This window comes from Anser anser (genome assembly GCF_964211835.1).
Source record: "Anser anser genome assembly, chromosome: 14".
Taxonomy (NCBI): domain Eukaryota; kingdom Metazoa; phylum Chordata; class Aves; order Anseriformes; family Anatidae; genus Anser; species Anser anser.
The window spans coordinates 11,595,129-11,614,845 of record NC_139735.1 but is presented as its reverse complement, the minus strand read 5'-3'; the positions used below and the strand labels follow the sequence as shown (position 1 = coordinate 11,614,845).

At 44.3% G+C, this 19,717-nt stretch overlaps 1 protein-coding gene across 7 annotated transcripts in view; it reads right to left on the bottom strand.

Annotated features, from left to right (window-relative positions):
* The window catches only part of NRG2 (neuregulin 2), a 175,677-nt gene that overhangs the window by 20,819 nt on the left and 135,141 nt on the right, over positions 1–19,717 (bottom strand). For 3 of the 7 annotated variants that reach the window (XM_083799132.1, XM_083799134.1, XM_083799138.1), the window contains 2 exons: positions 15,672–15,792; positions 5,299–5,357 (listed from right to left, as the gene is read on the bottom strand). The exons of 1 other annotated variant lie outside the window; for it this stretch is intronic. In XM_083799132.1, the coding sequence (XP_083655258.1) occupies positions 5,299–5,357; positions 15,672–15,792 (180 nt within the window). Of the gene's footprint in view, positions 1–1,599; positions 1,731–5,298; positions 5,358–5,609; positions 5,687–15,671; positions 15,793–19,717 lie in introns of all 7 variants that reach the window. 3 more of the 7 variants (XM_083799133.1, XM_083799135.1, XM_083799137.1) reach the window with 2 other exon arrangements.

The window sequence follows — 19,717 nt, the reverse complement described above, 5'->3', positions numbered from 1 at the left end:
GCTTTAAGTAAGTGTAGTGCAAGTGTGAGGACTCTCAAAGATTGTTCAAGATTGTTTTTGAGGGAAGCTGTATACTGAAGAGCACCAACAAGAAAGAAATGGAAAAAGATATGCTCCTAGTTCCTTTAAAAATTGAAACGGGGCTGATACCACAGGCAGCATTTTGCCACTGGCTGAGGCAGTTCCAAGGTCCTCTGAATTAAAAGTAAGGCCAGAGAAGAGCATATTTATGCACTTCAGTAGACTTCAGAGCCACTTTTATGGGTGTTCCAATGCAGGGAAATCACCATGCAAATCCAGCTGCTGTCCAAGAAAAGAGTCTCCTTGCACTGAATGCCCAATGGCTTCAGAAATTGCTCTGTTGTCAGCAGAAGCCAGACAATCACATCGGAAAGCAGAACTTTGGTCCCAAGTTCATAGCTGTCAATTTTAGAGTAGATTTCACAATCAGTCAGCTTGCAAAATGGTCCCTGGGTGCTAATACTATGGACTCAATAAAACTGTGGTTCAACAGTATGATGTGTTAAATTTTAGTTCTCACTAGTGCAAGGACAGCTAGACAGAGACACACGTGACTGTGAACATACTGTACAGAGACTCTGGTAGAGACATCTGGCAGCTAAATTAATGAGTATATGCTCATCACCCTCAGCACCTCTGAAGGATTAGACATCTCAGCCTGATGCCAGCACTAGTGTTAGGTTAGCTAAATTCTCATACTTGGGTACCAAACCCTCAACAGTGACTAGGAAGGTAGCCTGGAGCACAAATTTGGATTCAAACCTCTAGGAAAGATGTCTAAAAGCTCACTCAAAAAATAATGAGGGTCTGGCTGGACTATTGTTGCAAAGAGGGGGGCAGGGAGAACAGTGGGTCTGAAAAAGAGTTCATGATGTGAACTCAGGTTTCTAGTATGGCTGGTTACTCCTTGACTGTACATCGCATTCTCAGTTGCAAAGGTCAAGGAGGATTTCTGGTTTTGTACATTTTGTAGTTACAGGCTCCCAGCCCTCTGGCTTTATCAAAGATAAATCACAAGCACAAGATCTAACTCCTGAAACTAGCATATGATATGACTTTACCATCACATCACTGTATATACATATACACCTTATGTACAGTGAAGGTTATCAATTAATTATATCTGCAACTATAATTGTATGGAGACACAGAAATACGCAGAGTTTGATGTGAAAAATATTTTAGTAAGATGATTTCATGATTCACAGCCCATGGTATAATTCTCTTTGTTCTCATTAAGCAGGGTATTCCCCTCTTTTATACTGTAATTGCATACAGCCACTGTCCATTTTGTTCACTGCCATTAATTCTCTTTCAATCTAAAATAAAATAGCTTAAATGTTTCCTTAATGTCCCTCAGTTATATTTTATAGCCTCTATAAGGCTTTCCTCCAACAGGTTACTTAAAGCCTAAACAACATTATTTTCCAACCCTGTCCTGTCAGCCAATTCCTCATGTGTGGATGGAGGAGTGTGCACAGAGATCCAGTGAGATCAGTGGAATTTCATACAGACATAAGGGATCTAACCAGACTTCAGGCAGCATCAGAGCATTTTTTTTTCTTCTTAAGTATGTACCTTTCACCTTTTTTAATCTCAGTGAATGTGCAATTCTTTTCTCTGACATCTCTCCTTCCTTGTTTCTTCTGGTGGATTTTCTGTTTTTATCAACGTGACAAAGCCATCTGTCATACTGTCGTAGAACTGACCTATGATAAACAGGATAAAGCTTTTGAGTTTCCCCATAAGACTTTGCCCATACTTACTGGATGTGTGATTACTATGTGTCAGTGTCTGAAAAGCCTGTATTTGTGCTGCTGTAGCTTAGCAGGTTACTGCCCATCCACGGCTGATAGTAACCAACTGCCTATGCATACTTAGCCACTGCTGTGCAAAATAAGTTGTTGGCTTAGACCTCCTTAGGGTATGACTCTTGCTGGAAAATAGACCATCAGGGAGGCTGAAATTAATGCAGGCTTAGTACAAAGGCAGGCTGAGAGAGCTGACACAGTGAGGTACCACAGCTCTTCTCAGAAGTGGTACCTTGCTAGGCCAGAACAATGTTTTCTGTTTGCATGATGCATCCATTTTCTTAGTTAAGTAGCTGCTCTATCATGCTTCTCTTTTTTTTTTTTTTTCTGCAGTATCTCAACACGTTTCCCATTACTTTTGCATGACAGTGCAAGCAAAATAAAATGCAAACTCCTTACAAGCAGATAGGAACCAACAACAGAGATTCTTGCTTGAATTCTGGTGTTGCAAATTTCTACAAAAGGCAAATGTTATTTATGTTATTTATCCAAATAAGGGCTGAGTCAGGACAGACTGGGATGTCCCCAAGCTAGCCCAATAATACAATTCCTAGTGAGTTCCTCTGTACCAATCTGTTAGAAAATAGTAACAGTGTGAGCATGACATAAGAAAAAAAAGTGCCATCTTTAACATCTTCGAGCGGCGGGTATATACCCAGCATATGTCTGGCGGTAGCTACCTGGTCATATGATTGTAACAGCAACTTAGAGAATGTCACTTGCAAGAAAAACAATCTAAATACATCTTTCATCTTCATAATTACAGTAGTCTAGCAGGTATTTCTGACAGTCAAAGAAAAAGAAACCTCCAAAGCAACCTGCCAAACAGACAATGAGAGCCTGAGCCCCTGCTGAACATAGGGAATTATTCCTGAGCAAAACCTGAGTAGTGGTTCAAACTGGAGAGATAGGAAGGTGCTCCCAGAAGGAAGATGCACAACATCTGTGATGCTGGGAAGAAGGCAACCATCTCTACCTCTGGCCCAAATTCAGCAAAGTATCTGCTGCATCCTTTCAGAGCACTGTCTTAAATTTAGTTTACTTTGCAGAGGTTCTCCCTCAGACCTGGGATATACCTGCTGACAATCATAGTGTAACAGTTAATTATATTAAAGAGCCAGGAGCCTCCCATCTAGGCTTAAACATCCCAAATACATTTATTACAACACCAGGGTAGGTGTCATTATTTACTATTTAAGTATCTGTCAAGTGCTGGCAATGTTCTCAAAATAAGAATCAGGTCAGAGCTCTTTTATTTCCAGTGGAAGTGACTGAAACTCATTTAAAGTATTTCAGCTGTTGACCTGTCAGAACCCATACAGGATGAAGTACAGAGTGAATTATAGAGCAACAGCAACTTCCAATGTGACCTAATTATCACTTAAAGTAGAAAGTAAGCATTCACGCAATCCAGACTCAGGTGAAATGTGTTTCCTATTTGAAAGAATGGCAAGTTCAGTGCATTCTTTGCTGCAGTATAGCTGCTACATATATTACCCAACTGTGACCTGAAAGTGAAAACAGCTATAAACACATATGAATCATCTTCTTAGATTATTTTTATCCTAGTTCAGACAAGTAACCTGGATTGTTAAACTGTTTTTACCTTACTATCCCGTGGTTAGACCAGAACTGAGATAAGGAAACGAACATGTGTCAGTTTTAAAGTTGGCATTGTTCCTTCAACACACAAATAAAATTTAAACAAATCTCATTCCCATAAATTCTGAAGGCTGAGGAAAAAAATCATGCTGTTTATTTTTGCCATTACAGTTCATAAAAAAAGCACTTTTCCGAAATAAAACTAATTTTCACCCATTTTTTTTTGCAGCATGATAGCAATAGTGTCTGAGCATGTTGGACACCATGTCATGAGACACCCTGCAAACCAACTTTATGGGTGAGCATCCCACTGCTGTCTGCAGCAGGAGTCCCTGACACTGTGGGATCCAAAGTAGAAGAGAAACTTTTTTGCATGAGGTTAAAGATCAAAACAGAACATTGTTTAGACATTTTAAAAAGATCTACTTGGATGTTTTAGTCTGAAAAAAATAAATCAATTGAGGTTTCAACTTTGGAAGCCAATTTGGAACAAAAGGCAATGTAAAAACACCAAGTTGTCCCAAGGGCCTCAAAGCCCATCTGCATCTTGTCTCTATATTCTGCAGAAGAGAGTCTAATGCAAGCCCTTGCCAGCTATTAGCATGTGCTAATGAGACTCTTGCTATTGCCAGTTCAGGACAAGGACTGCAGGATTTCTTAAAGAGGGGTAAGAGAGGGGATACTGGCAATCAAGCAGATATCATGGAGAGGCCTTTCTCCTCTGGTTCCCACTACTTAGAGCCTCTTCTGTGGCTCTTTTTAAAAACTCTCTTTTAAAAACCACCATTTGTGGTGGTCCAAATGGTCAGCATGGTGGCAGTGTGTACACAGATAGTCACTGTGTTGTAACTGCAAGCTAAGTGCTGCATCTTATTTCAGGTCAGACCTTATCCACACAAGGATCCCACTGGTGCTAGGACACGGTCTGAATAGAGACCTAGCAAAAGTTATCTACCTTGAACAAAATAAACAAATGACACCTGTAAATGAGGCATCTCTGGAGACCCATAGTACATGGGAACTGAGAACTAGACACTGGGAAGCACTAAGTGCAGGGGTTGTAGGGTACTTACAACCACTGCATACAAGGTCAAGGGATCAGTCACTGTAGCTAACACAACCCCATATGCAAGGCTGTCTGACCTACTAGGAGATATGGGAACATCTCTGTCTCCAGAATGGATACAGTCAGAGATGCCTAGTCAGCAGATTTTGTTTGCACGCTGTGTTGCACTGCAGGGAGGGGAGCCCTGAGACCGCAGCAGGCTCCATCATCACCTCTGGCTCCAGGCATGAACCATGGGCTCTGCCGAGACCTCTGGGCATGCTCCAGGCCAACCTCTGACAATCTCACCTGAACAGCAATTGATGCTCGCTTTAGCTTCTGGTAACAAAACCACAACCTCAGTGCAAGGGAAATTTCAGAACAGCCTTCACTGTGTTTTCCTCAGTTGGTACAGAGAGACTCACACACCCAACTTGCAAGAGTCACAGCAAAAATACAGATCTCTTGCACTGCACCACATAGCCCATGGTGAGACAGCAATGCTAGCAGATACAGCTTATTGCAGACCATTCTCACACAGCACACCACATAACCTTGTGCCTTATTTGTATTTTGCACGAAAAGAGCAAGCAACATTAAATTCAATCAGAAATGAAAGCAGATCCCATTCTAACGAATGGGGAGATAGCAAGAGCCCTGATTCTCCTCTTGGCAACAATCACAGCTCCTCTTAAGACCAAGCAGAGCTGGGAGTGCACAAGACAGGAAGAGGGCTCTTGGAGAACAGAAGAACCTGCTTTAAGGACATGACACAGAGCTACAATAACAAGGGAGAGAGAGAAGTAGAAAGAGACATACTGGAGAAGCTGACCATTGCGAAATGCTGACACCGGTCTCCTGTGAATTCGATCGGACACCTACCGAAAGAAAGAAAACCAGAAAGAAAGAAACAAGATAGCAAAATGACACCCAAACAGAGTGAACCAAGGACCCTCCTGATCCCTTTCACAACTCCTGTCTGTCTGCTTTCAGCCTGCACCCTTACCTGCATCCCTAAGCCCTAGCCCAAAGCTGACACCAAGAGCCATCCCTGACTAGACCACTCTACATCCACCGCTGTGCCCAGGAGGTTTTAAGTAGTGTGGTGCATTTTTTGTCTTCAAACATACTTTGCTTAGGATCTGGCATGTACAATCGCAAAGGCAGTTTCTCCAAACATCTCTGTCCGAAGAATCCATTTGGACATCTGGAGGGGAAAAGGGGAGAAATCACAGAACATGTCTGGCACCATTCTTGAGGCTAAGGTCAGAAATAAAAAGTGCATTGTGATGAATGGAAAAAATAAATGCTTCACGCGCATATTTACTCTCTGCTTTGCTTTAACCTCTAACATTAGCATTGCAGCTTTATCTTAGGCCTGCGTCTTCAAGTCGCCAGCTAAACCCCTCCTTTCCTCCTCTGCCTGCCTCCTTCCTTCTCACCTGCTAGAAGCACCAGCTGGCCGGAAGACTGCGATGGGCTAGACCCTACTTTCAGAGATTCTCCTTGGAGCCACTATCTAGACAAGACTGGCAAGCAGCATCACAGAGCGGTGAGCAGCTGCTCAGGCGACAGCAAGCATTGTGTACGGCAAGCATCTTCACATATTACCCCCAGAAGTACTCACAGGATGTTCCAGGGAGAATGGCTATGTTGCGGTTAGAGACAAAGCATGTGCGGAATCTCTGTGTTAACAGAGAGAAAGGGACAGAGAAGAAAGCTGAGCTGGAACAGGTCTCATGCGCTGCCCAGCTGCGCTGCCCATGCTCTTGCAGGCCAGGCTATCCCATTCACAGAATCATAAAATCATAGAATCATTAAGGTTGGAAAAGACCTCCAAGATCATCTGGTCCAACCATCCATGATGGATGGGCCAGGATGTGCTAGCTCAGGGGGCACCAGTTATATGACCCTGATGCTGTAGTGCCCTGGGGACAAGGGCCACATGGCAGGTGCACAGGTCATGACTGAACTCCCTGGAGCAGTTCCCAGTCAAGTGGGACTCAGGGGGTGTGAGAGCACGGGCAGGGGTGTGGTGGGAGCTGCTGAGCTATGCACGGGTGCAGCAACACCCACGTGCTCTGCATCCTGACCTGCCACAGCTGTGGATGAACCTGATAAGTGATGGGAACTGATTTGTGGCTGGTCAAACATTTCTTCCCCTGGTGCTGATCTCTCTCCCTTACTTCACTGCTTTTATCATGACCTTCTTGGATAGTGCATCAAAGTTATCCCTATCTTTCTTCAAGTCTCATCTCTACCCACCTGTCCTGAAACTCACTCCCTCCCTCCTGACCAAACTCTCCCTCCCCTGAGCTGAATAGGGTTTTATCACAAATAACTGGAGTTTTAACATGTTTTCCAACTTCCTGGAGCAAGCTGTGTTGCAGGCTCTATATCTTGTACGTCAGATCTTCCTCGCTGTCAGCTACCACCCACAAGAGTGCTCTGTCCCTGTCCCTCATCTAGGCCTCAGTGTTTGACAGGCACCAGCTGGTTGATAAAGAAGAGACCAAAAGACTCTTCAGCAGAAAGGACGAGGCCCAGAGGCCTCAACTTGAGTCCGATGGCTTAGCTGCCTGCCAATCCGCTGTGAAGGACAGCAAACAGCCAGAGCAGCCTTGTTGCTGTGCCAGATGACTGATCCCAACCTGCATGTACAGCTGGGTGGAGCAAGGAAAGTCCAGGTCCATGTCCAGGTCCTGGTCTCACTGCCAGCCCTACATGGGCAGCACAGATCTGACCCAGTCCTGTCTCCCAAATGGACACCAATGCCTGCTCCCACTCTGTGGCACAGCAAAGGAGAGGAGGAAGCGACGTTTTGAACTCTGTGGTGTCTGATATGATCAAAGCTTTGTAGTTCAAAAGCATGGTGGCAGATTCTGTGTTGTTGGTTAAGGGCTATGGTAGCATTTGTTCTTGCCAGATTTATGTTTAGATGGCACGTTATGGATATGCAATGTCAATGGCAGTAAAAAAAGCCAAGAGAGTTGAATTTCTGCTTCTTTCTACTTAAGTGAACACAGGCAGGGTTTTTAAGCAACTGTGTAGTTCCCTTGTGGAACGGAGGTAGACGCCAGAGAAGTCTTCCCCACTGATTATATCCAGAAATCTTTGATTTTTAACAGTTCTCCCTCATCACGGACATATACTGATCTGGGCTAAAAGGTAGGAATCGTGACATGTGAGGGAGTGCTAAGGGATCTCAGCACCCACATCAGCTGTGCAGACCAAGGGTACACAAGCAAAGGCAACAGGTGGCTGGCCACAAGGCAGGCCGTTGAGTGAAGATCTCTTGGCTCCAGCAAATGTTGTGACTGGCACAATTCCCCCAGTGCACAGAGGTCTATTCCCTGCCTGGAGACTTGTACTAACACTTCTTGGGAAAGCCTGAGGCATTTGCTGACATGCTGATACACCACTGTCACAGGCTCTTAGAGGAGGTCATCCTTCTGCTGACAACCTGCTGGTACTCCAGAGGTAACTTGAGTTCAGGCTGAATGCTGGATGCCTGCAGGGGACCTGCGGATATACACCTGAATCTAGCACGGTCCAAGGAGCAGAAGCAATAGCTAATAAAATGCTGTATGATCTTTCCATCCCATCTACTGTCCTTTTCCACTTCTTCACATCCACCACTCTAACCTATCTTTCCTCTAAAGAATTAATTTCCCAGTTCTAAAAGGCGGAATGTCCCATGTCCATGGGAGATTTCACTGGCTATCCCTCTCACAGAAGAAAGCTATAAAAGGGTCTGCATGACTGAAGTGATTTTGGCGCATGATTTCTTGCTGGTTCTCACTGCAGTTTTGGTACATCTGCACTAAGTAAATCTGGTGCACCCTCTCTACTTATAACTAGCTTTGTTTTCTGTGCTACACTACGTTTGGTTCTTAAGAACTGTGCTAACACTTCCATGTGGGAGTGTGCTGGGCTATTTGCATATCCCAACCTGCTCAAGGGGAACTTAAGGGCACGGTTCTGCATGAGGATTCACTGCACTCCCTTGATGTACACAAGTTCCTCAGTGTCCAAGCCACTCTTGAAACTGGAAATTTGATTCCATGGTCAGGCAAGTATCTTTGAAAAAATCACCTTTTTTTTTTTTTCCAGGATCATCTTGAAGTACAGGAAATGGAAACATATCAGTAATATCATTTCAATGCCAGGGTACCCAGACAGCTCCCAAGAAAAGGGAGCCCAAGGGTTACCATCAAACATGAGGCCTCTTGACATTTCTTGTAATGAAGAAGAGGAAGCTGGTGCTGGAAGTAGAGTGAAGAAGCCCTGTTGGCAATCAAAGAGGCAGCTGGATGATGCACTCACAAGGACAGCCCTGGTGAATCATGACTTTGGAGAAGCCTTTAAAAGCTTGCATGGAGTTCGAACAAAGCTCCCAAAAGAGATGGTGTCTTCTGAATACTTTTAAAAGTTTATTCATCATCACTGACAGCCATGAACTTATTGAGTCTTCAAGGACATCCAGTTTAACTTACAATGTTCTACCCATTTGTCCGGGATCTAAGGCTTCAGCTCAGGTGTATGTTGTAAGCACCCCCAAATGGCCTCAAGGGTGCTGATGAATGAAGCAAATGTCCTACACACCTAAGAAAATGGACGCTTTGTCTGAAAGGACCTAAAACTGTCTCAGGCACAGATCTGCAAGATATCAGTCATGGCTGGAACTTGAATGTGACTGAAGCTGCATGCCATTAAGGAAAGACTCAAAATCATATGAAAACTGGTGGAAGGAAATAAAACCAAGGAAAAGAAATTGGTAAGAAGTGAAAAAGCAGAACGGAAATGTGTCAAAGCAGCTTTGATGCCATGACAGCTACCGTATAACCAATCCTTAGATCTCTGCTGTCAGCCTAGCGTGGGAGGGAAGAAGAACTTTCTAGTTTGAAGACAGTAGATAACAGTCTTCTCCCTGTCTAGTAGAGCTCAAGCTTTACATCTTTAGTTGCTAGTGAATCAGCACTGGAAAAAGTGATAGAAAAGAAGCCCTCCTGAACATGAGCACGTTTTGTCACCTCCCAGGCTGTCAAGACACTGTGCAATCACATGCAGAAGGTGTGCTTTGTGAGACTACTCAGAAGCCACAAGTGCTGTTTTCTCTTCCCTGGGTCCTGTTTCCTCAGAAGCACAGATGCTGGCAGCAGTGGTTACCAGGAAAACTTTGAAAGTATGCACTGCCCGTGGAACCATTTTGTCTCATACTCCTAGACTGGTAAAGATGAAGATTTGTTCTTTATTACCATGTCTCCATCCGTGACTTCTAGGAATTTCTGACATGAATGGCACATGACTCTCCCCTTCTGGACAGGAAGAGGAAATGGAAGACACTTCTGCATACAGAACCTGCTGCCCGTGTCACAGGCCTGTGGGCAGCTCTTCTTCAGCAGCTAAGCATATGATCTGACAGTTAAGGCTTCCTAAGGCCAAGAGTCATGAGATGGTCTTTCATCATGGCATCCTTCTTCCTGCACATCTGACCCTAGCCAAGTGATTTTGGCTGGCTATCCCAGCAGAATGGATGTTAAATTGTTCCTCCAAATGTTACCTTTGGATTCCCTGGTCCGCTCATTGTCCTCAGAGGCCCAACGTGTCTCTCCTCAAAGGCTACGGGAAGTGGACATATCTGTGTCTGTAGCAACAGCCTTGGGGAAGTACAAGGCTGCACGAACCTTTCAAAGACAGCAACTTGCCCCTCGCCAATGTGGAGAATACCCAAGACTGCCCTTGCTTGACTCCATCCCTCTGTGCATAACCAATTGCATGAGATTTAAAAACAAATACAATTTTCCACTTGCCACATATGAAAATTTTCCACTTGCAAATCTGTCAACAAAACTGGTCAGAGATTTTTCTACTTAGCTTCTGTTGTTCCTGAAAAATGTCCACTGACTTTAGTCAGTTATGACCAGTTCCCTGAGATTTTTTTTTCCCCACATTTCAAAAATATTCATAAAGTTCTGCTCTTGGGCTCAGGATGAATTTCAGTTAAATATTTACACAGTAAAAGAAATGCAATGAGATGATCAGCCAAATAAAGCATCTTGAAAACTACAAACCAAAATTGTTTAAATGATCCATTTCTATGTTGTCTGCAGAGCAAACTTATTTATGAAAATTGAAAAACATTGACGTTTTACCTTGAATCAGGGCAGAGAAATAATTATTGTTGATTATTATTTTTTAATTATTTACTAATAGCATTATTATAATAATATTCCTGCTGGAAGCAAAACATTTTCTGCCCAGCTGTTGACCTAAATCTTGCAAATGTTGGCCTGCTTCCTCCAGATCTTAAAGTATGCCAAAATCAGTAGCTTTCATAATGCAATCCATGCTACAGAAGAATGTAAACAAGCAGGTGCTTCAAAATAACAAGATAAGGAAAAGCTGCAGCAGAAGAACACAATGCACTGATAAAAGGAAATGGAGAAATGTTTCAAGCATGTTGCTTATTTGTGCAAAGGGCTGAAAAAGAAGACAGTTCTGTCATTGTCCCCTGACCAGTCCCAGATGATCAGGCTCTTGGAGAGCCACAAAAGGCTGGACTCCACAAAACCACTAATGATAAGTAAAGAAAGCAACCAGCATAAATGTAGAGTCCTTATCCAGAGCAGCTAATCAAGGCATGTTTGCTCTATAGTAGAGTCCAAATTACAAGGACATCCACTTCTAGCCTCAGTGAAGACAACAGCCAGCTCCAACTGAGCTGTGGGAGCTCAGTGGGGTCTGCACTGTTGGCTTCACTGAGTCTCACTGTTGCAGGATCAGCTTCCACACTCAGATGGTTCTCCAGGGTTTCCTTCAGTTACACGTGTATTAAAAGGGATTGAACTGGATACATAGAAGTACCACTTGAACACAAAAAGGTAACTCTTCTCGAAACTCTATCACAGCATGTGAAACACAATGAACTAGTCCTGGCTGGTTCAGAAGATTTGGAATAGGAGATAGAGATTTTCACCCCTAGCTCAACACTGTGAGCTCTTCATTGAACATGTGATTTTGTTAAATATAGACAATCTAAACCCAGAAAGTCAGCATCTGTAAATACTACAGCCTGACTCCTGTGAGCACGTGTACTACCTGATGGGAGAGGGTTGCTCTATAAAGCTCTTTCAGTCTTCTGATCCCATGCAATTTAGGAAGATCCTGGCCCAGGGTATCAGCCACTTCGACTACATTAAACACACAAAAGAGCCACGAAGCACCTCTAGGTGAGCAGAGGAGGGCTGTGCAGCAGTGATACTTGGCTTTGTTTCTTTGTTTGGCTGACAAGACCCCAACTGCAGATAACCTGTGCCAAGACCTAACTAGGAAGAGTATTTCTTCTGTAATATACACACTAACACAACCCAGTGGGGCCTGGCACCCAGTGACAAAAGATAAGAGCAGCCTCAAACTGCTCCAAGTTTTGTCAAGAACACAACAGTTTCCAGGATGGAGCAGGCCCAAGTTCAGAGGCTGCTAACCTTCCCAAGCACTACGTTCAGGTGGACACAACAAATCAGTCATCTCTATTTTATGTTCCAGCCCAGTTCAAGACCTTGAGACTTGCTTGTGTGCATTCCTTCTGCAGACACTGGAATCTTCCCTGCTCTGTTCTATGCAGTTTCCTTACTGTTATGGTAAGAAACCAGTCCACCTTCTAAAGCGTCTCTGAGCAATATGGTCTGGAGAAATGTCAAGAAAGTTTTCCTGACAGCAAGAGCCTGGGTTCTTTAATTTTCTAGGGCAGCTGAGTCAATTCTGTATGTGTGTGACTCAGTAGTTTTCTGGGTTTACAGTGAAAGTTTGTAGAATATCTCAGGCAGATCAGACTTCTCCCATTTAACTTCCAGGTGGTCTGTTTGCAGAGTAAGGATAACAGCTCAGATTGTATCACATTCAGTTTTCCTTTGACTCTAGCATGTATAGAATTTACTTTAAATTAAGGACTAATTTATGCAAGCACGCAATCCAAAACAGACATACTTTTTGGAACAGCTCCAAATCTGTTCTGGGCTGTTCCCTGGTTAAGAAACTGCATTCTCCAAGGTCAAGATGAAGTATATTGAAAAGGGAGAAAGGAGGTGAGTTTGCAGGAAAAAAACGAGCTGCTGTTTGCTCTCCAGAACTTATAAGACTGAGAGGAACATATTTCTGGGAAGCCTATTAAAAAACAATACTAAAAGGCTGGCTGCCAATTTAGGCGATATCTATAACAACACAAGTACGAGCCACTTCAGGAAAAGAAAATATTTGAGAATCCAGCTGCTCTTTTTGCTCCAGAGTGCCAGACATAACATCCACAGAAAGGATCTCCTGTGCTCATGGACAGTTGCAAACAATGAAATCCACTTCTGATTACAGGATGATGGAGTTAACAAGAACTCTTTAAAATTTTGTCTTCTGATACCTGGCACTCAGAAGGTGTTGAAAAGGCTGGCAGCACAATGCTGGTGCCAGGTGTGCTGGAATCTCCTTAGCACTTGGTCAAGGAAGACTGCAAGGGGGCACACAGTGCCAGAAGACTCCCAAGGTACTACCAACTCTAATCAGAATAGCAAAGTAGGAACAGTGTCTGGATAGAGCTCAGGATGCTCATGCAGCTACTGTTTGATCTCTCACTCCAAGGCATTTGAAGAGGTTGTGTGCAGAAGGATCTCCTCTATGCCTACATCTCAGAGGGATGATGTGACTGGATCCCATGTTACAGAGTTGAGAAATGCAAGACAAAGCCTTCGTCTTTGCCTCCTCTAGTTTCTCATCTGAATTGATATCATTGAATCTTTCATATACCACAGCAGCTGATCTTCTGCCTTAGTGCAATGAGGAAGCTGTGAAACATTCCAGCACTTTGTTAGCTGATGGGCAGGCAAGTCTGAAGTCAGTATATCCATCATCAGCCTTCACCAAGAATCCTCCAAGTTATTGGGAAAGTCATGGTATGAGAAATGCAAAGTTCATATTTTCAGTTCAAATGCTTCTACATTCGTCAACAGCTATACCCTTCTGGAGCCCCAGAAACTCTATATAACAGCACCTCAAAATCCAGGAATCCTTATCTTCAGTCAATGATTAGATGACAAAAAAAATCGAAGGAGAATGAGCAGATATCTCCTCATAAAGTCGGATCAGAAGTGATTGCATTGTGTGAAAGTCACTTGGGTCTCCTTGGTACCTGTTAATGCAGAACTTTGTTTTCTGGCAAACCTTCCAACATCTCCTTTGAGTTAGCACTTTGCTGCTCTTCCATACACACCAATTCAATTCCCATCTGGTTTTAGCAACTGGTACCTTGGGACTCATCAAAACCAGAAATCATTTCCCATTTTCAAGTAAATGGCTTTCAAATTATATGAAATAATTATGTCTGTTTTGCATGGCACATAAAATCTTGATGGAATTCTTCACTGAGCTTCCCCTCTGTTCATCAGCTAGAATAGCAGTCTGTTTTGAAGGTAGACTGCTTCTTTGCAGGGCGGAAATTACTTTGGTTAAATCAGTCTGTCTGCTGATGACACTTGATAACTGTCATGTCTATCCTCCATTAGGAATAATGGAGCCTAAACATTACATCTGCATATGTCAGGGGTTCAGGCAACTCTTGCTACAATTAGTAATTGGTCAGATACGAAAGTCTTGATCTGGATTCAAGATTTTCCCAAAAGAAATAGCGTTGAGGTCTATGTTTTTGGCACCAGCACGTTGTTTAGAGATAGACATAGAACCACATGTTCTTCCAGGCTCAATCATGGAAAGACTGGAACTGCTGGGGCTTCACAGGGCTGCACCTACACCACAAGAGTGGTTCCCCCATGTTTCTTGTGGAGAACACTGTCAAGATGATGCTGTTATCCCATGTCTTTCCCACCACATCTGATCCTGCACTGGAAAGTGAGAACACAGGAGCTTAGCTGAATGTTTCCACATGGCTGTTTCTACTCCTGCCAAAAAAATGGAGTACTGGGAGAACGGAGGAGTAATGCTAAGCATAATCCAGCACACAGCCCTTCAAAGAGGGGTGAGGGCTTTGTTCAGATTCATTCTTCATGGTCTGAGGAGGCAAGGAGGGCATCACACCATGCAATGGCAGTGAGACTAGGCTGAGATCGACAGATGCAAACTCCTTTGGCAGAACTTCTCCACCCAGAAGTGTCTGGTCCACACAAGGAGAAAACAGCTCTGAGCTTCTCCAACCTGGGCACAGTGATGCCTTGTGAGCTCCAATACTGACTACACCTGTTCAGCAAAGCTCCTGAGCTCACTAGCCAGACCGGGCACTAACTCACCCGGATTCACTGTCTGGGCACAAGCCATCAGTTCTACTCGCAGGGTACCGTCTCATGCTCACTCTGCAGAAGTCCAGGAGCAAGTAGAGGCATGCCTTTGCTTGGGTACATCTATCTCGAGCACTGACAATCAGACTGCACTCTCTTGGTCCACATCAGGCTTGGAGGGTGAGCCATGAGAGGCTATTGGGCTTTTTAACTGGAATAGGTTTGAACCAGAGGTGAAAAGCTCTCACATCCTATTTCATATCCCTCACTCCATACTGCTGCACTTTAACCCCCTCCAAGAAATTTCGTTTTAAGGATAACTTAGTATATCTCCCCACTCTTTTTTGCAGATTCTAATATTTGAAGGGGAGCAATAAACAGCCCACAGCCTGTCACATAGGCAAGCACAGAGTGGTGAAGAGCTGTGTGCTAAACCTGCTTCAGGGTCCATGAGAACCAGACAGGAAAAGTAAGAGGCAGGCATCTGCAAGGGACCCCCTCTGGTGGCTGTGCACTGGGGAAGACCCCCTGCTCAGAGGAAAGAACATGTCAGCTGGAGGCTAGGAACTTTGACACAGCTCAGAGAGAGCAAGAGGGACACAACCTTCCCTGAAGCTGCAGAGGAGAAAGGGAAGAAGGGAAAGAAAATGGCCAGGACAAAAGTATTCTAAGAAGAGAAAGAAAATAAAATAAAAAGGAGAAGTCAGGAAAAGCAAACCGTGGCACTCACACAAAAAAGAAAATATGAATCCTCTTCCCCTGCCCCCGCCCCTCTAGACTCCTTTTCTTAACCTGCATGGCTCAAACTGTAATTGCCAGAATTTCAGAGCTACCCATCCTCCTGCAGTTGCACAGAGGTCTCCTCTCCCCCAAACAAGTAATTTGCATGTTGACACAAGAACTACACTCACTTACTTGCAAGACAGCTGATTAATCCCTTCGATGTAGTAGCATACCCCACCATTGACACAATAGGACTTGGCTGTTTCGTTGCATTTTCTAGCATGCCCAGACCAGGAGGAGAGAGTTGTGGTTACTGCAGGGAAAAAAAAAAACACACACACACACACACAGACACACACAAAAAGGATATACTGTTATTTCCTTTGTTGGGCAATTCTGTTTTCTTAGATGATTTTCAGTTAGTTCACTTGCCAAAGTAAAAACCCCAGAGCTACAAACCTCAGCCTGTGCCTTTAGACTCATGTTCACCTCTCCAGGTGCTGGGGCTGCTGCGACTTGACTTCTCCTTTCCCAGCAAAAGTGGCAAAGTGAGTGTGAAGCTGAGGACTCGCCCTTCTCCAAGTTGCTAGCATGTCAGGACAAGATCATCCTTTCAGCAAGCTCCATGGAGAAGTGCTCCTCTCCCAGCTCTCCTTGTCCTCCCCTTACACATGCATGCAATCCTGCACCAGCAGGAAGGCAGGAGGTCAGGAAGCCCAGAACACATGCTCAGAGTCACAGAGTCACGGTGGCATGCTGCTGAGGCATGATTTGTACTAGGATACTGGACCAAGATCCAGAGATTCTGTAAGGGGACATTTCAATGTTAGGAGGATGCTGCAATTGTGCCACATCTCTTAGATGATACAAGTTTTCACAGCCAGAAGCAAATGCCCTCATGGTCCCCAGAGCAGGTCCAGTGCAAGGAAGAACAACCCCATTTCTCCTTCCCCTATTTCTGAGCATTTCTTCGTCATGTCCCAATGGCTCTGCTTCTAGAGACCAAGCAGAAATTTGTTATGAGAGGTCAGTCAGCCCTGGCTTGTGCTAAGAAGGAAGTCATATCATGACTCAGATTTCTTGGGATACAGATACTTTTCCAAATCAATGTCTTTTATGTTGTTGTTTTTGTGGATTGTTGTTGTAGTTGTTTCCTAGAGAAAGGCTTTCCAGCCATGTAAGGTAGAAACAAAACTGGGTTTTAGGATAGATGATTTCACCAAGCCTCCAAAGAAGTTCTTGCAAAAAACCCTCAAATATGAAAACTCCCAAACTTCTGTAGGGAATCTCAATTTCCCCTTCCAGTTAATCTTAATGGGAACTAGAAATCAAAACTATCACAATGGCTTTGTAATGAGTCCGTATAATTTATACCTCTCTGAGATAGCAGTGCATCTAAAACCAGTGGAGAGCTGTCCATTCAGGAACAAGGAGCTCTAATGGATACCACCCAAAGATTCTTTGCAAGGCCTCTCCTTTAGCTATTGCTTAATCCAGCCACTTATACCAAGTCTTAATATCAAATATCATTTTAAAACTGAGTGTGGAAATAAAATCTAGCCTGGCAGCATGCAGTTGCATCCCCTAACACAGTCAGATCCAGGCTGTGCACAGGCTTCACTATGTACGTGCATGGGAAGCTACAGGTCATGGAAGCTGCCAGGCTACTAGGATCTACCTGCTCTGCTCTGCAGCTTTCTTTGGGATGCTTCGGCCAGTCTTCTGGGGGCAGAAGCAGTGGCAGAGCAAGCAAGAGCCCCCTGGGGAAGTGTGAAAATTGCAGGGCAGCAGGTACATAGAGCGACAGCAACTGGCCATTTGAACAGTCCCTGTGTGCTTCTAGGCCAGCACACAGCATGTGAGCTACTGAAAATCACCGGCAAGGTGACCTTTGGTTTGTGGTGCTTGCTGGCTTTTAATGAAGTATATGAAAACTGCATGATCTCTGCAAGTGTGCCATCAGATCAGAGAGCATCAAAACTTCATGAATCAAAACACTGATGCAAATGGAAAAGCATGTGGAAGAAGAACAAGCACAGCCTGAATGAAGCAATAACCCCTGAGACCATGAAACTTATTAACTTCTAGTAAGCAAAGTGATCCATGGCACCCATCAGGCAAAGTCTCACTTCTTAAATAATACAGGATAGGACCATGTTCTAGAGCGAGCCTTCCACAGCAAAGCAGGAGGGCAAAGGACAGAGAGGGATAAATAAAAACAGAGCATAGAAACCACCCTGTAGAAAACACCTCAGATAAAAAGGTATACTTTGCACCAGAAAAGATGGACAGGAGGATGCAGTGCTGTGTGATGTTCCAGTAACAGAGTGGATTACAGTTCTGACAAATTAGATTCATCTGATTGGGATTATAATGGCATTTTCATCATTTTCAGATGAAAAAAAAAAAGAAAAAAAAAAGAAAAAAAAAAGTCTTGTTCAGAAAATGTAACAATCTGTTTTTCAGTGTGGTCCCCTTTGACTCCACGTGGCTGCACATCACAGAGAAACACGATGAAGCATGAAGTATGAGAGGCCAAGGGGGATTTCAGTGGGTTTCCACCACACTAGCAGGATATACCACAGACTCACAAGCAATGCAGGCACTTAGGGACTTCATGTGTAGCTGTACTTTTTTGTTCTGTACAAGCTGTTGCTTACTAGCCTGAGCAACTAGAAATATCTTTACAAATATCTACCTGTTCCTGAGTCATCCGCAATTCAATGGCTGATGTCAGTAAAGTGAGCCTCATGTGCAGTTTATTTGCAGTCATGAATATTCATTCACCTCCACTCCAAACACCCGAAGCTAGGTTTTATTGTTGCTGTTACTTATCCAGCCAATGAAGACAGTGTAGAAAATGCACATGAGAGATTCAGAGAGCACTGTAGTCTTTCAAAGCATCTATTTTCCACCACACACCTAGCTTATTCAGCACTAATAGGGTAGCAGAAAGGAAAGCCATGTGCACTGACATTGCCATATGGACTATCCTTCACATAATAAAACAATCATCACAGAATCACAGAATCATTTAGGTTGGAAGAGACCTCCAAGATCACTTAGTCCAACCTCTGACTTAACACTAACAAGTCCTCCACTAAACCATATCACTACTCTCTACATCTAAACATCTTTTAAAGACCTCCAGAGAGGGTGACTCAACCACTTCCCTGGGCAGCCCATTCCAATGTCTAACAACCCTTTCAGTAAAGAAGTTCTTCCTAATATCCAACCTAAACCTCCCCTGGCGCAACTTTAGCCCATTCCCCCTTGTCCTATCACCAAGCACGTGGGAGAATAGACCCACCCCCACCTTTCTACAGCCTCCTTTAAGGTACCTATAGAGAGCGATAAGGTTGCCCCTGAGCTTCCTTCCCTCCAGGCTAAACAACCCTATCTCCCTCAGCCGCTCCTGTGAGGGCCACATTTTACTCCCTGCTCCCTTCCACCGGCTCAGGGGGCTGGGTACCCTTGCTGCTAAAGACTGAGGCAAAGGAGGCATTGAGCACCTCAGTCTTTTCCTCATCTCTTGTCACTAAGTTTCCCCCTGCATCCAGCCAAGGATGAAGATTCTCCTTAGTCCTCCTTTTCGAGTTTATGTATTTATAAAAACATTTTTTGTTATCTTTAACAGCAGTAGCCAGATGGAGCTCCAGATGAGCTTTGGCCTTTCTAATTTTGTCCCTGCACAGCCTCTCAACATCCTTATAGTCCTCCTGAGTGGCCTGCCCTCTCTTCCAAAGGTCATAAACCGTCTTTTTCTTCCTGAGCTCTAGCCACAGCTCTCTGTTCAGCCAGGCCAGTCTTATTCCGTGCTGGCTCATGGGGCACATGGGGATGGTCTGATCCGGAGCCTTTAAGATTTCCTTCTTGAGGAGTGCCCAGCCTTCCTGGACTCCTCTGCCCTTCAGAACTGCCTCCCAAGGGACTCTGACAACCAGTGTCCCGAACAGCTCAAAGTCTGCCCTCCGGAAGTCCAAGACAGCAGTTTTACTGATCCCCCTCCTGACTTTGCCAAGAATAGAGAACTCTACGATTTTGTGGTCACTCTGCCCAAGCCAGCTCCTGACCACCACATCTCCCACCAGTCCTTCTCTGTTTGTGAACAGCAGGTCTAGCAGGGCACCTTCCCTGGTAGGCTCACTGACCAGCTGCGTCAGGAAACTATCTTCCACGCTCTCCAGGAACCTCCTAGACTGCTTCCTCTGGGCTGTATTGTATTTCCAGCAGATATC